Genomic DNA, 14,538 nt, shown 5'->3' on the forward strand with positions numbered 1-14,538 from the left:
ATCCCAGAACTCTGGGAGGCCTAGGTGGGTGGATCGCTTGAGCTCTCAAGTTTGAGACCAGCCTGGGCAGCATGTCAAAACCCTATCTTTACAAACAAAAACAGAAACAAAAAATTAGCTGGGTATGATGGTGTGTGCCTTTAGTCCCAACTACTCCAGAGGCTGAGGTAGGAGGATGGCTTGAGCCCAGGAGGTGGAGGTGGCAGTGGGCCAAGATCACACCACTGCACTCCAGTCTGGGCAATAGAGTCAGAACTTGTCTCAAAAAAAAAAAAAAAAAAAAAAAAAATGTTGTTTTGAGAAAGGATCCATGGGCTTCACCAAATACCAAAGAGGCCTATTGTCTAGGGGTTAAGAAGCTCTTCGTTAGAGTAAAGTGGGCTCTCCCTGCCCACTCAGTTCTCCCCAGTGGGGTGGCCAGGATCATAGGAGGGATCTGCAGCCCACAGCAGCCCTGCCTCCAGCCCTGCCTGTGAGTGAGGAAGCCAGATCTAAATTATGTCCTTGAATATATGAGCATCACTAATAAAGAGATATATTGATGTCCAGCTGTTTGCTGGATCCCTCTCTTTTGCAGCTGGTGTCAACCTATGGCAGAGACGTCATGTATAAGCTCCCCTCAAACGTCAACATACAGCGAAATGACAGACTGCCATCTGTCATTTCGTCCACGTCATGGGGTCTCTGCAACCATATTGTGAGCCCCCTGGGACAGGCCTACGTCTTGCCCTCAGTGAGGCAGTAAAGAGGGTTGTGTGGGAAAGAATGTGGTCTCTGACCCCAGGAAGCTTGGGTCCAAATCTGGGCTCTGATACTTTGCAGCTGGGTGATTGTGAACAAATTACTTAAGCGCCCCATGCCTTGTTTCCTCTTTTATAATTGTAAGTGGTTTTTGCAAGAACTCAGTGAGTGAAACATGTAAAAGAGAACAGTGTCTAGCACGTAGAAAGAACAGAGGGGAAAAGATCCTATATTTTATGCCTACGTGTTTATCAGGATGCAATGAAAGCAGCTAAGTACATTTTCCCTGCAGATGAAATACTAAAGTCCTGGAGATGAAGAATTATTTTAATTAGATTTTATGGAAAAATATATTTCATGGCTTGCAATACTACTAAGACTGTATCAAAGTAGTCCTCTATCTTACCAGTAAGAATAAAATCAGCTTTCTCTAATCAACAGGTTGTCTTGGTGACATTTCAGGGAGGCAGCATGCAACAAAAATGAACGACAATATTGGTATTAGCTGATAGGTGGGAGAAATGGAAGTGGGACCCAGAAGACAGCCTGTTCACTAAGATGTTACCATTGCTTTTAAGAGATAAGTTTCTTAGAATTGGGTGTTTTTCCCAAAACAGAAATCTAATACAGAATGACAGCTATTTAAACTTGTCACTTATAAATAAGTACAAATTCTCTGTGCAGATACAAATATCTGTACTTCCTGGGTTGGTCAATACTTTTCTCTTGCAATCTTCTTTCTATCATCTCCTTGGTCTGTGTCCTGGTCTCTGACTTGGGGTAGGGCAATAAGCCACTAAAATATTGAGCCTGCCTCTATTAGGTTAGTGCAAAAGTAACTGTGCTTCTTGACATTAAAAGTAGTGGCAAAAACTGGCCAGGTGTGGTGGCTCGCACCTGTAATCCCATCACTTTGGGAGGCTGAGGCAGGTGGATCACCTGAGATCAGGAGTTTGAGACCAGCCTGGCCAACATGGTGAAACCCCGTCTCTACTAAAAATACAAAAAAATCAGTCAGGTGTGGTGGCACATGCCTGTAATCCCAGCTACTAGGGAGACTGAGGCAGGAGAATCGCTTGAATCCAGGAGGTGGAGGTTGCAGTGAGCCGAGATCGTGCCACTACACTCCAGCCTGGGCAACAAGAGTGAAAACTCCATCTAAAAAAACAAAAAACAAAACAAAACAACACAAAAAACAAGTAATGGCAAAAACCACAATTACTTTTGCACCAAGCTATTTCTCATTCTTTCTATTGTGTACTCATCTATTAACATTTCACTATTCTGTAAATGTAGCTTAAATTGCTGAAGGACACAATGAGATGAGGGTTGAATAAAATCTTGGTCCTAAAGAGGCATTTTTACTTTTCTTTGGTCTGTCTTCTCCCCCATCTCCAACATTACTGTGGAAAATCCTCCTTCTATAGGTGTTTAAATAAATACATACTCTGGGGTTTCATTTCAAGGGTTATATTCTTTCCTCTTCATCATTGTGGCAGTTACATCCAATTATCAACCATGTTGAGGATCATTATAAGGAAATAAAGACCACCAAATGATAATCAGAAACAAAACTCAATTTATTTGCCTGCCTGGGAAGGGAAGGTCACATCACTGAAGCACAAATTTAGCTGCTATCTCCATGTACTACTTGAAAGAAGCAGAGGGCAAAGGAGAAAGCTACACCAAATTTGGTGATATACGGAGTTCAGGTCACTGCTTAGCTCTGAAGGCCATGCATAAACTCTTCTCTACAACTGGTCATTGCACTGGTTCGCTTCTTAAAAGTGCAGGCACCATTCCCAGTTATGTTCAGGCTGCTCTGATGGACTTGGTGTCACTTGGGAAATTCGATGTGTTTGCTTGAAGTTGGTCAAATCTTTAACAGCATCGGTAGTGCATTAGTAAAAGGGTTCACCAAGTAAGATTCACTGGATACCTGTCTCTTTACTGACGTCTTTTGGAACCGCCAGATCAAATTTCCTTCTATTTCATTAAGGCAAAAAACAGAGAAATATAGATGTGTACCTAGAAAAACAAGTATTACACAGGGTGCCCTTCAAGGTTGTAAAAGAGCAAAATATGAGGTGCTAGAACAGATGCTTGTACATGAAAGTTGACAGCAGCTCTATGCACAGCGCCCAAAAGGTAGAAACAACCCAAGTGTCCATCATCAGATGAATTAATAAACAAAAATGTGCTATATACAAACAATGGAATGTTATTGAACCACAGAAAGGAATAAAGTAGCAATACATTTTACAACATAGATGAACTTCAAAAACATTATGCCGAGTGAAAGAGGCCAGACACAAAAGACCACATACTGTATGACTACATTTACAGGAAATATTTAGGTAAATCCATAGAAACAGAAAGCAAATTGGTGGTTGCCAGAGGCTGGGGGTGTGAAGATGACAAGCTAGTGCTTAATGGATACAGAGACTTCTTGGTGGGTGATGAAAATGTTTTGGAAACAGGAGGGGTAGTTGTACAACATCATGAATGTACTAAATGCCACTTTACAACTGTACTTTACAATGGTTGGTTGTTCTGTGATTACCCCTTAGTTGTTAAAAAAGGAAAAAGAAAGGGAAAACAAAAGCGCACAAAAGTTCATGTTTCTTTGAGTCTCACTGCAATGAGGGAAAAAATGAGGGAACAGAAACGGCTGAACAACTGATGATGACGCATCAACAAAGAGAAAAAGACAAAGACAAAGACGGGGGTTCTACTTAAGAAACAAGGCTACAAATATTTGAAAAGCAAACCAATAAAATGGATTTTCAAATGTTTCACTATTAACTTCTTGCAAACAAACTACAAAAAATGTAAATGATCTTATAAAGAGAGAGCACACAAAACATCCAGGAAGAGCCTTTTCAAAGCCAGTGAGAGAGCCTCGCTCTGTGGAGCACTAGGTGCAGACAGGGCCTTTGAAAGGGCAGGGGACTGTCACACAAGCAAATCTGCCACTAATTCTATTCCATAGCTTTGGAAGTCTCCCATGTACTCAACTGCAGTGTAACAAGCATCACTGTACTGTACTTTCTTTTTATTTTTCAAAATGAATGTGTAATAATTCCATTCCATATATTGTGCATAAACCTATTAATCTAAATACAATTACGCTCTTCTGAAAGAGGTTTCTCAGAGTTCATAGGTCACTTTCATATATATTATGTACAGTGAGACCATTTTTAAAAAGCAATGACCTTCATGTGACATGAGACAGCAGGGATAGATCGTGAGGACATTATGCCAAGTGAGATAAGCCACTCACCAAGGGACAAATGCCATATGATTCCACTTCCATGAAGTGGCCAGGGTGGTGAACTCATAGAGAAAGAAAGCAGAACAGTGGCTGCCAGGGACTGGGCAAGGGAGAATGGGGAGCTGGTATTCAATGGGCATGAGTTTCAGTGTTGTAAGATGGTCTGGAAACCTGCGGCACAACTGTGGGGGTGGACTTAATACTATTGAACCGCGCACTTAAAATAGTTAAGGTGGTCCATTTTAGATTATATGTTTTTACCACCATTTAAAAAAATTTAAATTGCACTCTTCTTGTTAAAATATTAACTTAAAATTAAAATCTTGTTAAAATATTAACTTAACATTGTTGGTATTGCCATCTTGGCTTTAGAGAAATTATACACTTCAGAAGTTTAAACTCAACTTGGTTAGGATTTGGATACTTTAAAATACTATATTAAAACTAATTATATCAACAGCAACGACAACAAAAGGAGTAACTTAAGCAAAACAATGCTCCTTTAGGAGATCACTTCCCTGTTTCTAAATAAAAATTAGTGGATTGTGTTTTTGTGTAAAGTGTGTATTTTAAAATGTAAAATACCAAAACATGAGGAAAAAAACATAAAACTCAAGTAAAAACTGGGAATTCATTTGGGTCAGTGCTCCTGTGCTTTTAAAAGAGAGATAAACTACCACAAGCCTCAGGGCGCTGGAGGGGTTGGCTTGCCTCCCTTCGTCTGCACTACCGACTGGCTCGCTGCTTGCCCACCTGGATGTGGCTGCACTATCTGAACAGCGCCTGTTGCCAAAAACACTGGCTGCTGCAGGACTCTCAACTGCTGCGTCTGGAGCTGGATCGGCTGTCGCTGTGGCTGTGGATGTGGCTGCAGCGGCTGTGGCTGCAGCAGCAGCAACTGCTGCTGCTGCCTCAAGACAGAGGGGAGCTGGATACCCTGCTGAGGAACCTGGGCAGAGCCAAGTAGACCCAACACAGCTGCCTGGGGCTGGGGCTGCAGACCACTACCTGCTCCAGTGGGGTTCACCATAAGAAGCTGCTGAGCAGGGAAGGCCTGCCCTTGAGTGCTCAAACGTAGTGCGGGACCCTGTGGCCCTGGCTGAGGACGGTGAGCAGCTGTGGGCTGCTGGAGCTGCTGCAGGGAAACCAGCTGATGGAACTGCTGCTGTGGGCCGGTCAGAACCATGGATCCCTGTGGAACCTGGAGGAGTGTCAGGGGCCTGAGACCTTCAGGAGTATTTAGGAAAAACTGAAGGGGTGCTTGAGAAGATGCCTGTGCTGCACTGGGCTTTGCATCTGGTAGTGGACCTCCTGAGGACTGAAGGCCACTGCCACTGATTCCTGCAGGAGCCGGGCCACCCAAGCCAGAGGCCTGCACAAGCTTGAAACTGCTACCCAAAGCCTGGGCTGCCCGGACTGGGCCCTCCACGTTGATGGCCTTTAGGCCAGTGGAGCCTGTCCTGACTTGAATGGCTGGGGCTATTTTTACGAATCTGGTTGGGGGCCGGGCAGCTGGACGGGGCCTGCTAGCTTGAATGAGACGCACAGAGGGCTTCTGAGAATGACTTGGTGTTGCTGCCGCTGCTGCCACAGCAGCAGGAGGAGGAGGAGGAGGAGGAAGAGGAGGAGGAGGAGGAGGAGGAGGAGGAGGAAGAGGAGGAGGAGCAGGAGGAGGAGTAGGAGTAGCAGTAGCAGCAGCAGCAGCAGCTGCCACAGGAAAAGGACGCTTAAGAGAGCTGCCTGCCTGTTGTGGGGGAAAACTGGTACCTGAGGAATTCTTTCCTGAGCTTGAGGGAAGTTGGTTTCGGGGAGGTGGATGTTTCTCTCTCCTCCCCAATACTGAAGACTGGACCCACACAGGCTTAGGCTGTTCTGGTGTTTTCCATGAAGAGAGCTGACTGACACTGGCTGGGCCACTGGAGCTGTGTGGCATCTTGCCTGGACCTTTGACTCTGCTCTGCACCGATTCCTGGGCCTGACTCACTGCCCTCCCAGCATCAGTCTCTGACCCAGGCCTGAGACCAGCTGCATGGTCATCTGGGAAGGGCTGCCAGGGAGACTTCTGGCTCTTCTGCCTGGCTTTTTTACGGGGCCCTATTTCACCACTGAAAAACGGATCATTAAACGACTGCATGATGTTTGGCTTGGTGTCCCAGGCCTGAGAGCCAGCTTCCCATCCAAATCCGAAAGGGTCTTCTACCTCCTGGGCTGGCCAGACTGGGAGCTGTGGGTCAGCAGCTGTGACGGGCTGACACCCTTTAGCAAGTTTCTCCACATCCACTTCCGAAGGCACGGCCAAATCCCAGGATCTGCGTTTCCACATGTCAACACAACGTCCTGCTTTAGCAATGTCCAGCTCATAAGGCTGACCTGCTTTTCTTTCTTCTTTTTGGCCAGAAGTCGAAATTCTCATCTCAGGAGGAGGTGGATAGTCAGACCGCTCCTGCTGTGACCTTACAGAGGGCCACGAATACCTCTGGAGGCACCGTTTCATCGGGTCGGTATTCATCTTTTGCTTGTTATACAGCAGCCTGTTTGCAGAACAGGAGACTGCTACAGAAGGATCGAGATACAGTGGTTCAGCTGTCTCTAAGATCAGTTGACTCTCAAGTGGAAATTTGTCTTCCTGGCTCCATTTCTGGACATCTCTTGTCATTGTATTCACCTCATGGGCTAAAGTCGGCATCGCTGAATGTAGGAGAATATGCCTGCTTTGGTAACCAGAAGGTTGCATATTACTGGACTGCCTGTAGTCACGAACTTCTACTATGACACACCCACTATGAAAAATGTTAACCGAAGCTTTATCAAGGACATCAGCCAAAGCAGGGGGTAATTCTTCTGCATCCAAGTAGTCGAGCAATGTCCTTTCATCATAAGGCAGCGGAATGGTCTCTGCAAAGGACCCATCTTTTCTCTGGAGCATCACAGAATACCCCTGATTGCCTGGGTATAGATTGACCAGTAAACATGGCAAGGACTCTCTCCTAACAAGCTTTTCTAACAAGTTTACATTGCTTCTCAATTCCTGAGGATCCTCAGGCTCTTTTCCACATTCTTCTATATAAATGTCATAAAGTTTTTCCTGCAGAGATTTTCCCGCCCTAGGTGAGTATCTCCTTCTAGGAGGTCTCTGTTGGGCAATTTCAATGATATTCTCTGCGCCATTCAGAGCCTGTTCTAAATCTCGATCCATTGTAACAGAAAACAGGGCCCCTAACGGGAGAGAAAACGCATGTGCGTTGGTGAAGTGGGGTGGATGTCACGGCTGTCATATTAATGTACAGGCCCGCAAGACGCCACAAGTCCACACTGAGTTCAACATGGGCATCTGCCCAGAAACCCGCCCCCAGGGAAGGGCTACCCAATCTGTTTGAGGGTTTCTGAAAACATCGGTACCTGAGGGGTCGTTGACCTGGCACTGGCTGCGCGTCTCTGCGGGCTGGAATGGGAGAGGGAGGGCCGGGGTCAGCTCCTGGGCACTGTCTGGGCACCTGCCCAGAAACCCGCCCCCAGGGAAGCACTACCCAATCAATCTGTTTGAGGGTTTCTGAAAACATCAGTACCTGAGGGGTCGTCGTCGTGGCCGGGCTTCACGTCTCTGCGGGCTGGAATGGAAGTGAGCGGGAGGGCCGGGGTCAGCTCCTGGGTGCGTCTGGGCACCTGCCCAGAAACCCGCCCCCAGGGAAGCACTACCCAATCTGTTTGAGGGTTTCTGAAAACATCAGTACCTGAGGGGTCGTCGTCGTGGCCGGGCTTCGCGTCTCCGTGGGCTGGAATGGAAGTGAGCGGGAGGGCCGGGGTCAGCTCCTGGGCGCGTCTGGGCACCTGCCCAGAAACCCGCCCCCCGGGAAGCCCTACCCAATCTGTTTGAGGGTTTCTGAAAACATCGATACCTGAGGGGTCGGTGTTGTGGCTTGGGCTTCGCGTCTCTGAGTGCTGCACCGGAAGTGAACGTCAGGGCCGGGGTCAACGCCTGGCCCCGTCTATGCGCATGCGCACTTGCAGCACACCTCAGATTCCAGACGCCTCCTGCTTCTCTGGCCTCACGGGTGCGAGGCTCACTCGCTGCACTTCCGGGTCTGCTGCCAGCACTTGCACTTGACCACTTGCCATTTCGCCTTGAAAGCATACATGCAAAAGCACAAGCCACCAACGACGGTATAGACATATCTTTCGTACATCTTTCATAGACATCAGTTTCCACAGGAATGACACTGTCGGGAAATCATGGGAAGTTGTCACTGGTCTTGGTGGAAACTTCAACAATTGTTGGCATTTTTGGAATCTCTTGCCATCAATGGCAGCGCTGCTGCCGGTATCCGTCAGCCACTGGGCTGCGGAATGAGCCCGAAGTGGCAATGCTTCCATGCCCGGAGAACCCACAGGTTGTGGCAAGCGTCAGGATTCTTCGTGTCGTCGTCCAGTGAGCTCCCGCCTGGGGGTGTTCATGTAGATGCACCAGTACATGACGTTCATTTACATAATTACTCACCTTTTATTTCTCCATGTGTTGAGTTAGGGCACTTACAGATTAAAAAATTACGTGGTGGGTCATTACATTGTCTATGGATTGCAGTTCAGGATGGTAGAGAGACATGAAACCATTCATTTCTACAAGGTGATTTGCACCTGATAAGGATGAGAACAATTGTTCCAGGTGATGGCAATACATTTTCAATGATGAGACTAAACTGTAGACCTTAGCTGAGATCCTAATGATGGATTTGCAGTGTTATCGTTCAATCTTAGGTAACCTATGGGACATTGTTTTCCATTAACTTTGTTGCCTTGAAATCTCCCAGTTTGTTTGTTTGTGTTTGTTTTATTGGACAAGATCAATAATGCTTTTTTGGGGAGAACTACTCCATAGCCTGTTTTTGTGATCCATGAGTGTGATCTAAATTCTGCCCCTCCCCCAGCTGATATCCCAGGGTGCATCTCACTTATTAGAGAGGTACATCTGCCCGCCCTGCCATGGGATGGACTCGATCTTCAGCTGGTGAATTGCCCGTGTCTTCACTTGGGTTTCCCCAAAAGCATTCCCAGAGGAGAGGATTTGAGTGGGAGTAGTTTCTTTGGGTGCTAATCCTTAGAAGCATTGGTGACAGAAAGGGGAGCTGAGTCAGGGATGGGGAAACAATGGAAGACGTATTCCTGAGCACAAGCAGCTCCGGAAAACTGGTCCATGCTGAGGACCTTGGAAGACAGTACAGAAGAAGCCTCAGATTGTTCTGCCCTAGAGGCAAGGAAGCTGGGGTATTTATTCATCCACTTCTTTCTCATTGACTTAGGACAGTGCTGGGAACGTTATTTCCTGATACTTCTGGTTGCCACATACAGGGGCCACCCATGCTGATGTGGCTTGAGGATGTCCTCAGAAAGAGTCACAGGTGCTTGCAGTAAGACTGTCTGTGTGTACAGAATGGCTAGTGCCAAGGGGAGAGGGATATGGCACCAGCAGCATTTGCTGCATTTAGGACTGAAGATAAGTGGGAAAAATTGGCCATTCTTTTTTTTTTTTGAGACGGAGTCTTGCTCTGTCACCCAGGCTGGAGAGCAGTGGCGCGATCTGGGCTCACTGCAATCTCTTCCTCCGGGGTTCAAGCAATTCTCCTGCCTCAGCCTCCCTTGTAGCTGGGACTACAGGTGTGCACCACCACAGCTGGGTAATTTTTGTATTTTTAGTATAGACAGTGTTTGCCATGTTGGCCAGGCTGGTCTGGACTTCTGACCTCAAAGTGATCCACCCGCATTGGCCTCCCAAAGTGCTGGGATTACAGGCATGAGCCACCTTGCCCTGCCCTATTCATTCTTAATTTTGTAGATAATGTGCTATGTCATATATCTGGGCATATGGAGAAGTGAATTTGTATTCCATCCAAGTGAAATGGGCAATTTCATGTGAGGTTTTTTTTTTTTTTTTTTTTTTTTCCAGGTATTAAAGCCAACAAGGCCAAAAATGGGGGATGTGACCCACTCTTGCCTCCCCAAGAGGGAGAACCCCAAGGCTGCCTGGGCCACAGGTACACTGGAAGAGGCTGTGAACCTGTGTGTGTGTTACGACATGCATTACTAGGCCTGACAGTGCTTATAATGGCTCAGCCATCCCCTTCACTTGAGCTGCCTAATTGCCAGGCCTTTCCACAAGATTGATTTTGTTTTTTAATTCCTCTGAGTGCACACTATCCTTCAAACCTTCCAAGCATGCTAATGAGCACACTGGTTGATTATAAGAACTTCAACTGCAGCCCTCCCCTGTAGCAGCACAGCAGAGAATAGCACAAGCTGAGAAAAACTCATGGCCATGCTAAGATTTTCTAGAGGAATAAGAAAATTCAATTAATTGTAAGATAATTGTCCTAATTTACAATTAGCGAACTACTTTGTTCTATACCCATTGAGGTCTAGATCTTTGCCACCTCCTCCCTGCTGCCGTTAATTAGAGGGACCAGCAGAGAATTTGAAAATACAGGGCCCAAAGACTGCAGAAGCTGAAGATACTGTTGCCTCCTGGTTAACCCTCCATCACTTGCTCTGACACTTTGTATTTCTCCTGTGATCAGGCCCCAGCTATAGTAAAGCAAACCTTAGGTAACATTGTAGCTCTGAGATTGAGTGAAGATCACTTTCCATAGCCTGTTACATCATTCAGTGCTTCCATATCTGCTAAGAGTTGTTTATTGGATTTAAGAGCGTCTCACAACCCATAAGTGCTGCACAGCATATTAATCTTCCTCCTTCCTCTTTTTCCCTCTTTTTCTTTTCTCAAACTCTATCCCCCTTCCCTTTCTTCCACTTGCCCATCCTTTAACCGTTTTACTGAAAAGTAAATGAAATTGGATTTTGTTCTGTTAAGACTTTCATTCTGCTCTCTAAGTAGCCAGACCCTAAGACAGGGTTTCTCCCTCTCTGTATTATTCCCATTTGTCATGGGGGCTGTCCTGTGCATTACAGGATTTTTAATAGCATCCATGGCCTCTACCCACTATATGCCAGTAGCAGCCCCCTCCCATTTATGACAATAAAAAATGTCTCCATACATTGTCGAATGTTCCCTGGGGGACAAAATCATCCCTGGTTAAGAACCACCACCCTGTGGTATCACAAAACCAAGTCTGGAGAAATAAAGCAGCAATCTCTAAACCACAAAACACTTTACACCTCAAGTTCTAGGATAGTTCAAATGATAGATGTGATTTTTAAAATGTTATTTTTGTTTTTACTGCAAAGGCTGTTATGGTTGGCCCTGAATTACTTTGCTAATGCTCTAAATCTGCCATTGGACCAGATTAATAAAGACAGCCCGTGGCCAGTGGGATAGATGCAAACAAAAGCATCATTAAATCTTTAGAAGTTATCTTTAAAAAGATAAACTAGCAAAGATATTTTTGTTCGTCTGCCTAGTAAATGTCAATAACCGGTTCCAAATTTTCTAGATTTACTCAACAGTTAAGAACCTTTGCTCATTTCAATAATTTATCTTTGGTCTTCGTTTAGTATTTGTTCTTTCAGGGTGTGTTATCTGCCCTTTATTTTCTTAATGTCACAGCATCCCTGGACTTGGTCTTTAGACAATTTTTCTCTATTTACACTCAGTCATTTGATGACCTGATCTGGTCTTATGGCTTTTGATACCATCTATACCCTAATGGTTTCCAAATGTATAGCTCCAGCCTGGACCTCTCCCCTGAACTACAGACTCATAACCTCAAGCTTCCTATTCAAAATCCCCCCCTGACTGGTGAATGGGAATTTTCAATTTAACATGTCCAAACTGAGTTCCTTATCTCCTACCCAAACTTGCTCCTTTGGCAGAATATCAGCAAGGTTCAATCAGGAATTGGAATCACTATAAATAATATGGAATTACATTGGCTTATAGTGACCAGATCCCACAAATCATGGGAGACCCTAGGGAAGTAAATGTGTAGAAGAGGACAATTGGAGGGTCGGAGAAAAGTCATTAACCAGGGATCACAAAGGGAAGCTGATGAAGAAGTCTATGGAGGGCTGTTGCCTCTGCATCTGGGCGTGAAACTGATACCACTGGGGGTCAGTAGAGCAGGCAGTGAAGAAGAAAAGCTGGGCATGAAGCACAAGAACAAGGACCATCTGGAACACACAAGGGCTAACTGGAACCAGCAAGGACAAACCTGAGTCTGGCTCTCATTGCTTCTAACCTTGATGATTCAGGTGACTTGCAGAAGGAACTGGCTCCCTTTGTCATGGAGCTACACAGGCACCTGGCCCAGGACTCAGAAAAGCTGAAGGAGGATATCCAGTGGGAGCTGGGGGAGCTGTGGGCCCAGCTACTGCCTACTCCCCAGCTCCCATCAAGGTGAGCCGGTGGATGAGCAACATGTGTGAGCTGCAGTGGTGCCTGGTACCTGATACTGACCTTCAGAGTGTAATGGCTGCTGCTTCAATCCTGACTTCCAGAGCTCATAAAAATTTCTCTTTTGGCCAGCCCTACCCCAGAATCATACTCATGATGTCATGAGTCTAGTTCAGGAGACAGGTCCAGAGGAAAGGGAATTCTAGGAAACATAGTCCCAGCTTAGCCAAGTTGATGCAGTGCAAAGTTACCCAAGCAGCCTTCCCCATCTCAGGAAATGACAACTTCATCTTTCCAGTTGCTCAGACTAAAAACCTTGGAATCATCCTCAACTCTTCTGTTTCTCTCTTCCTCCCTATATCCAATGGTAAGTATTTGTTGAATGAAAATAAAAATGACCTAGAAGAGAAAGCACATTAATTTGAAGAGTTTTTGTCTGGGGGAAAAGGGAGGGAGTACCTGAAAGGGTAAGAGAAATACAGACTTCAACCATTTTTATCTAAGGCTCGCCCTGCTCCTTATCTTTCATCTCAGTTGGATCTATCAATTGTAGGTGTAGTTCTTAGAGGTCTCCTCCCAGTTATTACAGGGAGGTTCCTCTGTGATGGATTATGCATGTCCCTTGACTCTCATACCCTGAAATTGCTACCTGTTGGCCATTTCACTGCTCACTAACCCATCAGAGTGTTACCAAAGAAAATAAAAGGAAATAGAAGCCATTGAACTTTAAATTAGTCAATTGTGAACAAAAGTTTGGTAGCTTAATCAGCCAGATTTCTAGATGAAGCCTTTGAAATATCTCTGGATTTAAAATGTCCTGCTGGATGTTGGGGACTGGTCCCCTAAGAGATAGGGTGGTAGGGTAGGGGGAAGGATGAAAGTTTACTTTCTTTTTTTTTTTTTTGCAATCATCTGACTCCTTTTCTTTTTTATAGGCTTTCTTAAAAAGTAGTTCTAGGTTCACAGCAAAATTGAGCAAAAAGTTGCCCCCACTCCTCTGCCTCCCCCACTATCAACATCCCACACCAGGGTGATACATTTGTTACAACTGATGAACCTACACTGACACATCATATCAATCAAAGCCCAGAATTTACATCAGGGTTCACTCTTGGTGTTGTACATTCTAAGAGTTTGTACAAATGTGTAACGACATGTATTTACCATTATAGAATCATAGGGAATAGTTTCACTGCCCTAAAAATCCTCTGTGCTCTATTTATCCCTTCCTCTCCCTAACCCCTGACAAACACTGATCTTTTTACTGTCTCCATAGTTTTGCCTTTTTCAGAACATCATATAGTTGGAATCATACAGTATGTGACTTTTTCACACTGGCTTCTTTCACTTAGCAATATGCATTTAAGATTCCTCCACGTCTTTTAATGGTTTGATAGCTCATTTCTTTTCAGTGCTGAATAATGTTTCATTGTATAGATATGCCACAGTTTATCCATTCACCTACTGAAAGACATCTTGGTTGTATGAATGTACCACACAGTTTGTTTATCTATTCACCTATTTTAGGACATCTTGGTTGCTTCCACTTTTGGCAATTATGAATAAAGCTGCTATAAACATTCTTGTGCAGGTTTTGGTGTGAACATGAGTTTTCAACCCACTTGGGTAAATACCAAGGTGAGTGACTGCTGGATTGTGTGGTAAGAGTATAGTTTTGTGAGAAACTGCCAAACTTTCTTCCAAAGTGACTGTACACCTGTACACTCCTACCCACAATAAATGAGGGTTTCTATTGCTCCACATACTTGCCAGCATTTGGTGTTTTCAGTGTTTTGAATTTTGGCCATCCTATATAGGTGTGTAGTGGTATCTCCTTGTTTTTTTTTTGTTTTTTGTTTTTTTTTGTTTTTTTTGTTTTTTTTTGAGACAGGGCCTTGCTGTGTTGCCCAGGCTGGAGTGCAGTGGTATGATCACTGCTCACTGCAGCCTTGACCTCCCAGGCTCAGGCGATCCTCCCACCTCAGTCTCCAAAGTAGCTGGGACCACAGGCCCATGCTGCCACACCCAGCTAATTTTTGTATTTTTTTGTAAAAAGGGGTTTTACCATGTTGCCCAGGCTGGTCTCGGCCTCCTGGGCTCAAGTGATCTGCCCATCTTGGCCTCCCCAACTGCCGATTATAGGCGTGAGCCACTGGTGCTGGGCCTCCTTGTTTTAATTTACAAT

At 45.3% G+C, this 14,538-nt stretch overlaps 1 protein-coding gene across 1 annotated transcript; it reads right to left on the reverse strand.

Moving 5' to 3' along the window:
* Window positions 1-2,305: 2,305 nt before the first annotated feature.
* Window positions 2,306-14,057, reverse strand: LOC100429227 (transcription factor SPT20 homolog-like 2). The gene has a single exon (XM_002806171.4). It carries the CDS (start codon window positions 7,209-7,211, stop codon window positions 4,701-4,703), a length of 2,511 nt encoding a protein of 836 aa, XP_002806217.3. The 5' UTR covers window positions 7,212-14,057; the 3' UTR covers window positions 2,306-4,700.
* Window positions 14,058-14,538: the final 481 nt, after the last annotated feature.

Source organism: Macaca mulatta, chromosome X (genome assembly GCF_049350105.2).
Source record: "Macaca mulatta isolate MMU2019108-1 chromosome X, T2T-MMU8v2.0, whole genome shotgun sequence".
Taxonomy (NCBI): domain Eukaryota; kingdom Metazoa; phylum Chordata; class Mammalia; order Primates; family Cercopithecidae; genus Macaca; species Macaca mulatta.

Bases quoted from the DNA above. Each gene is read 5' to 3' on its own strand.
- LOC100429227 (XM_002806171.4), bottom strand. From the start codon at position 7,211: ATGGATCGAGATTTAGAACAGGCTCTGAATGGCGCAGAGAATATCATT.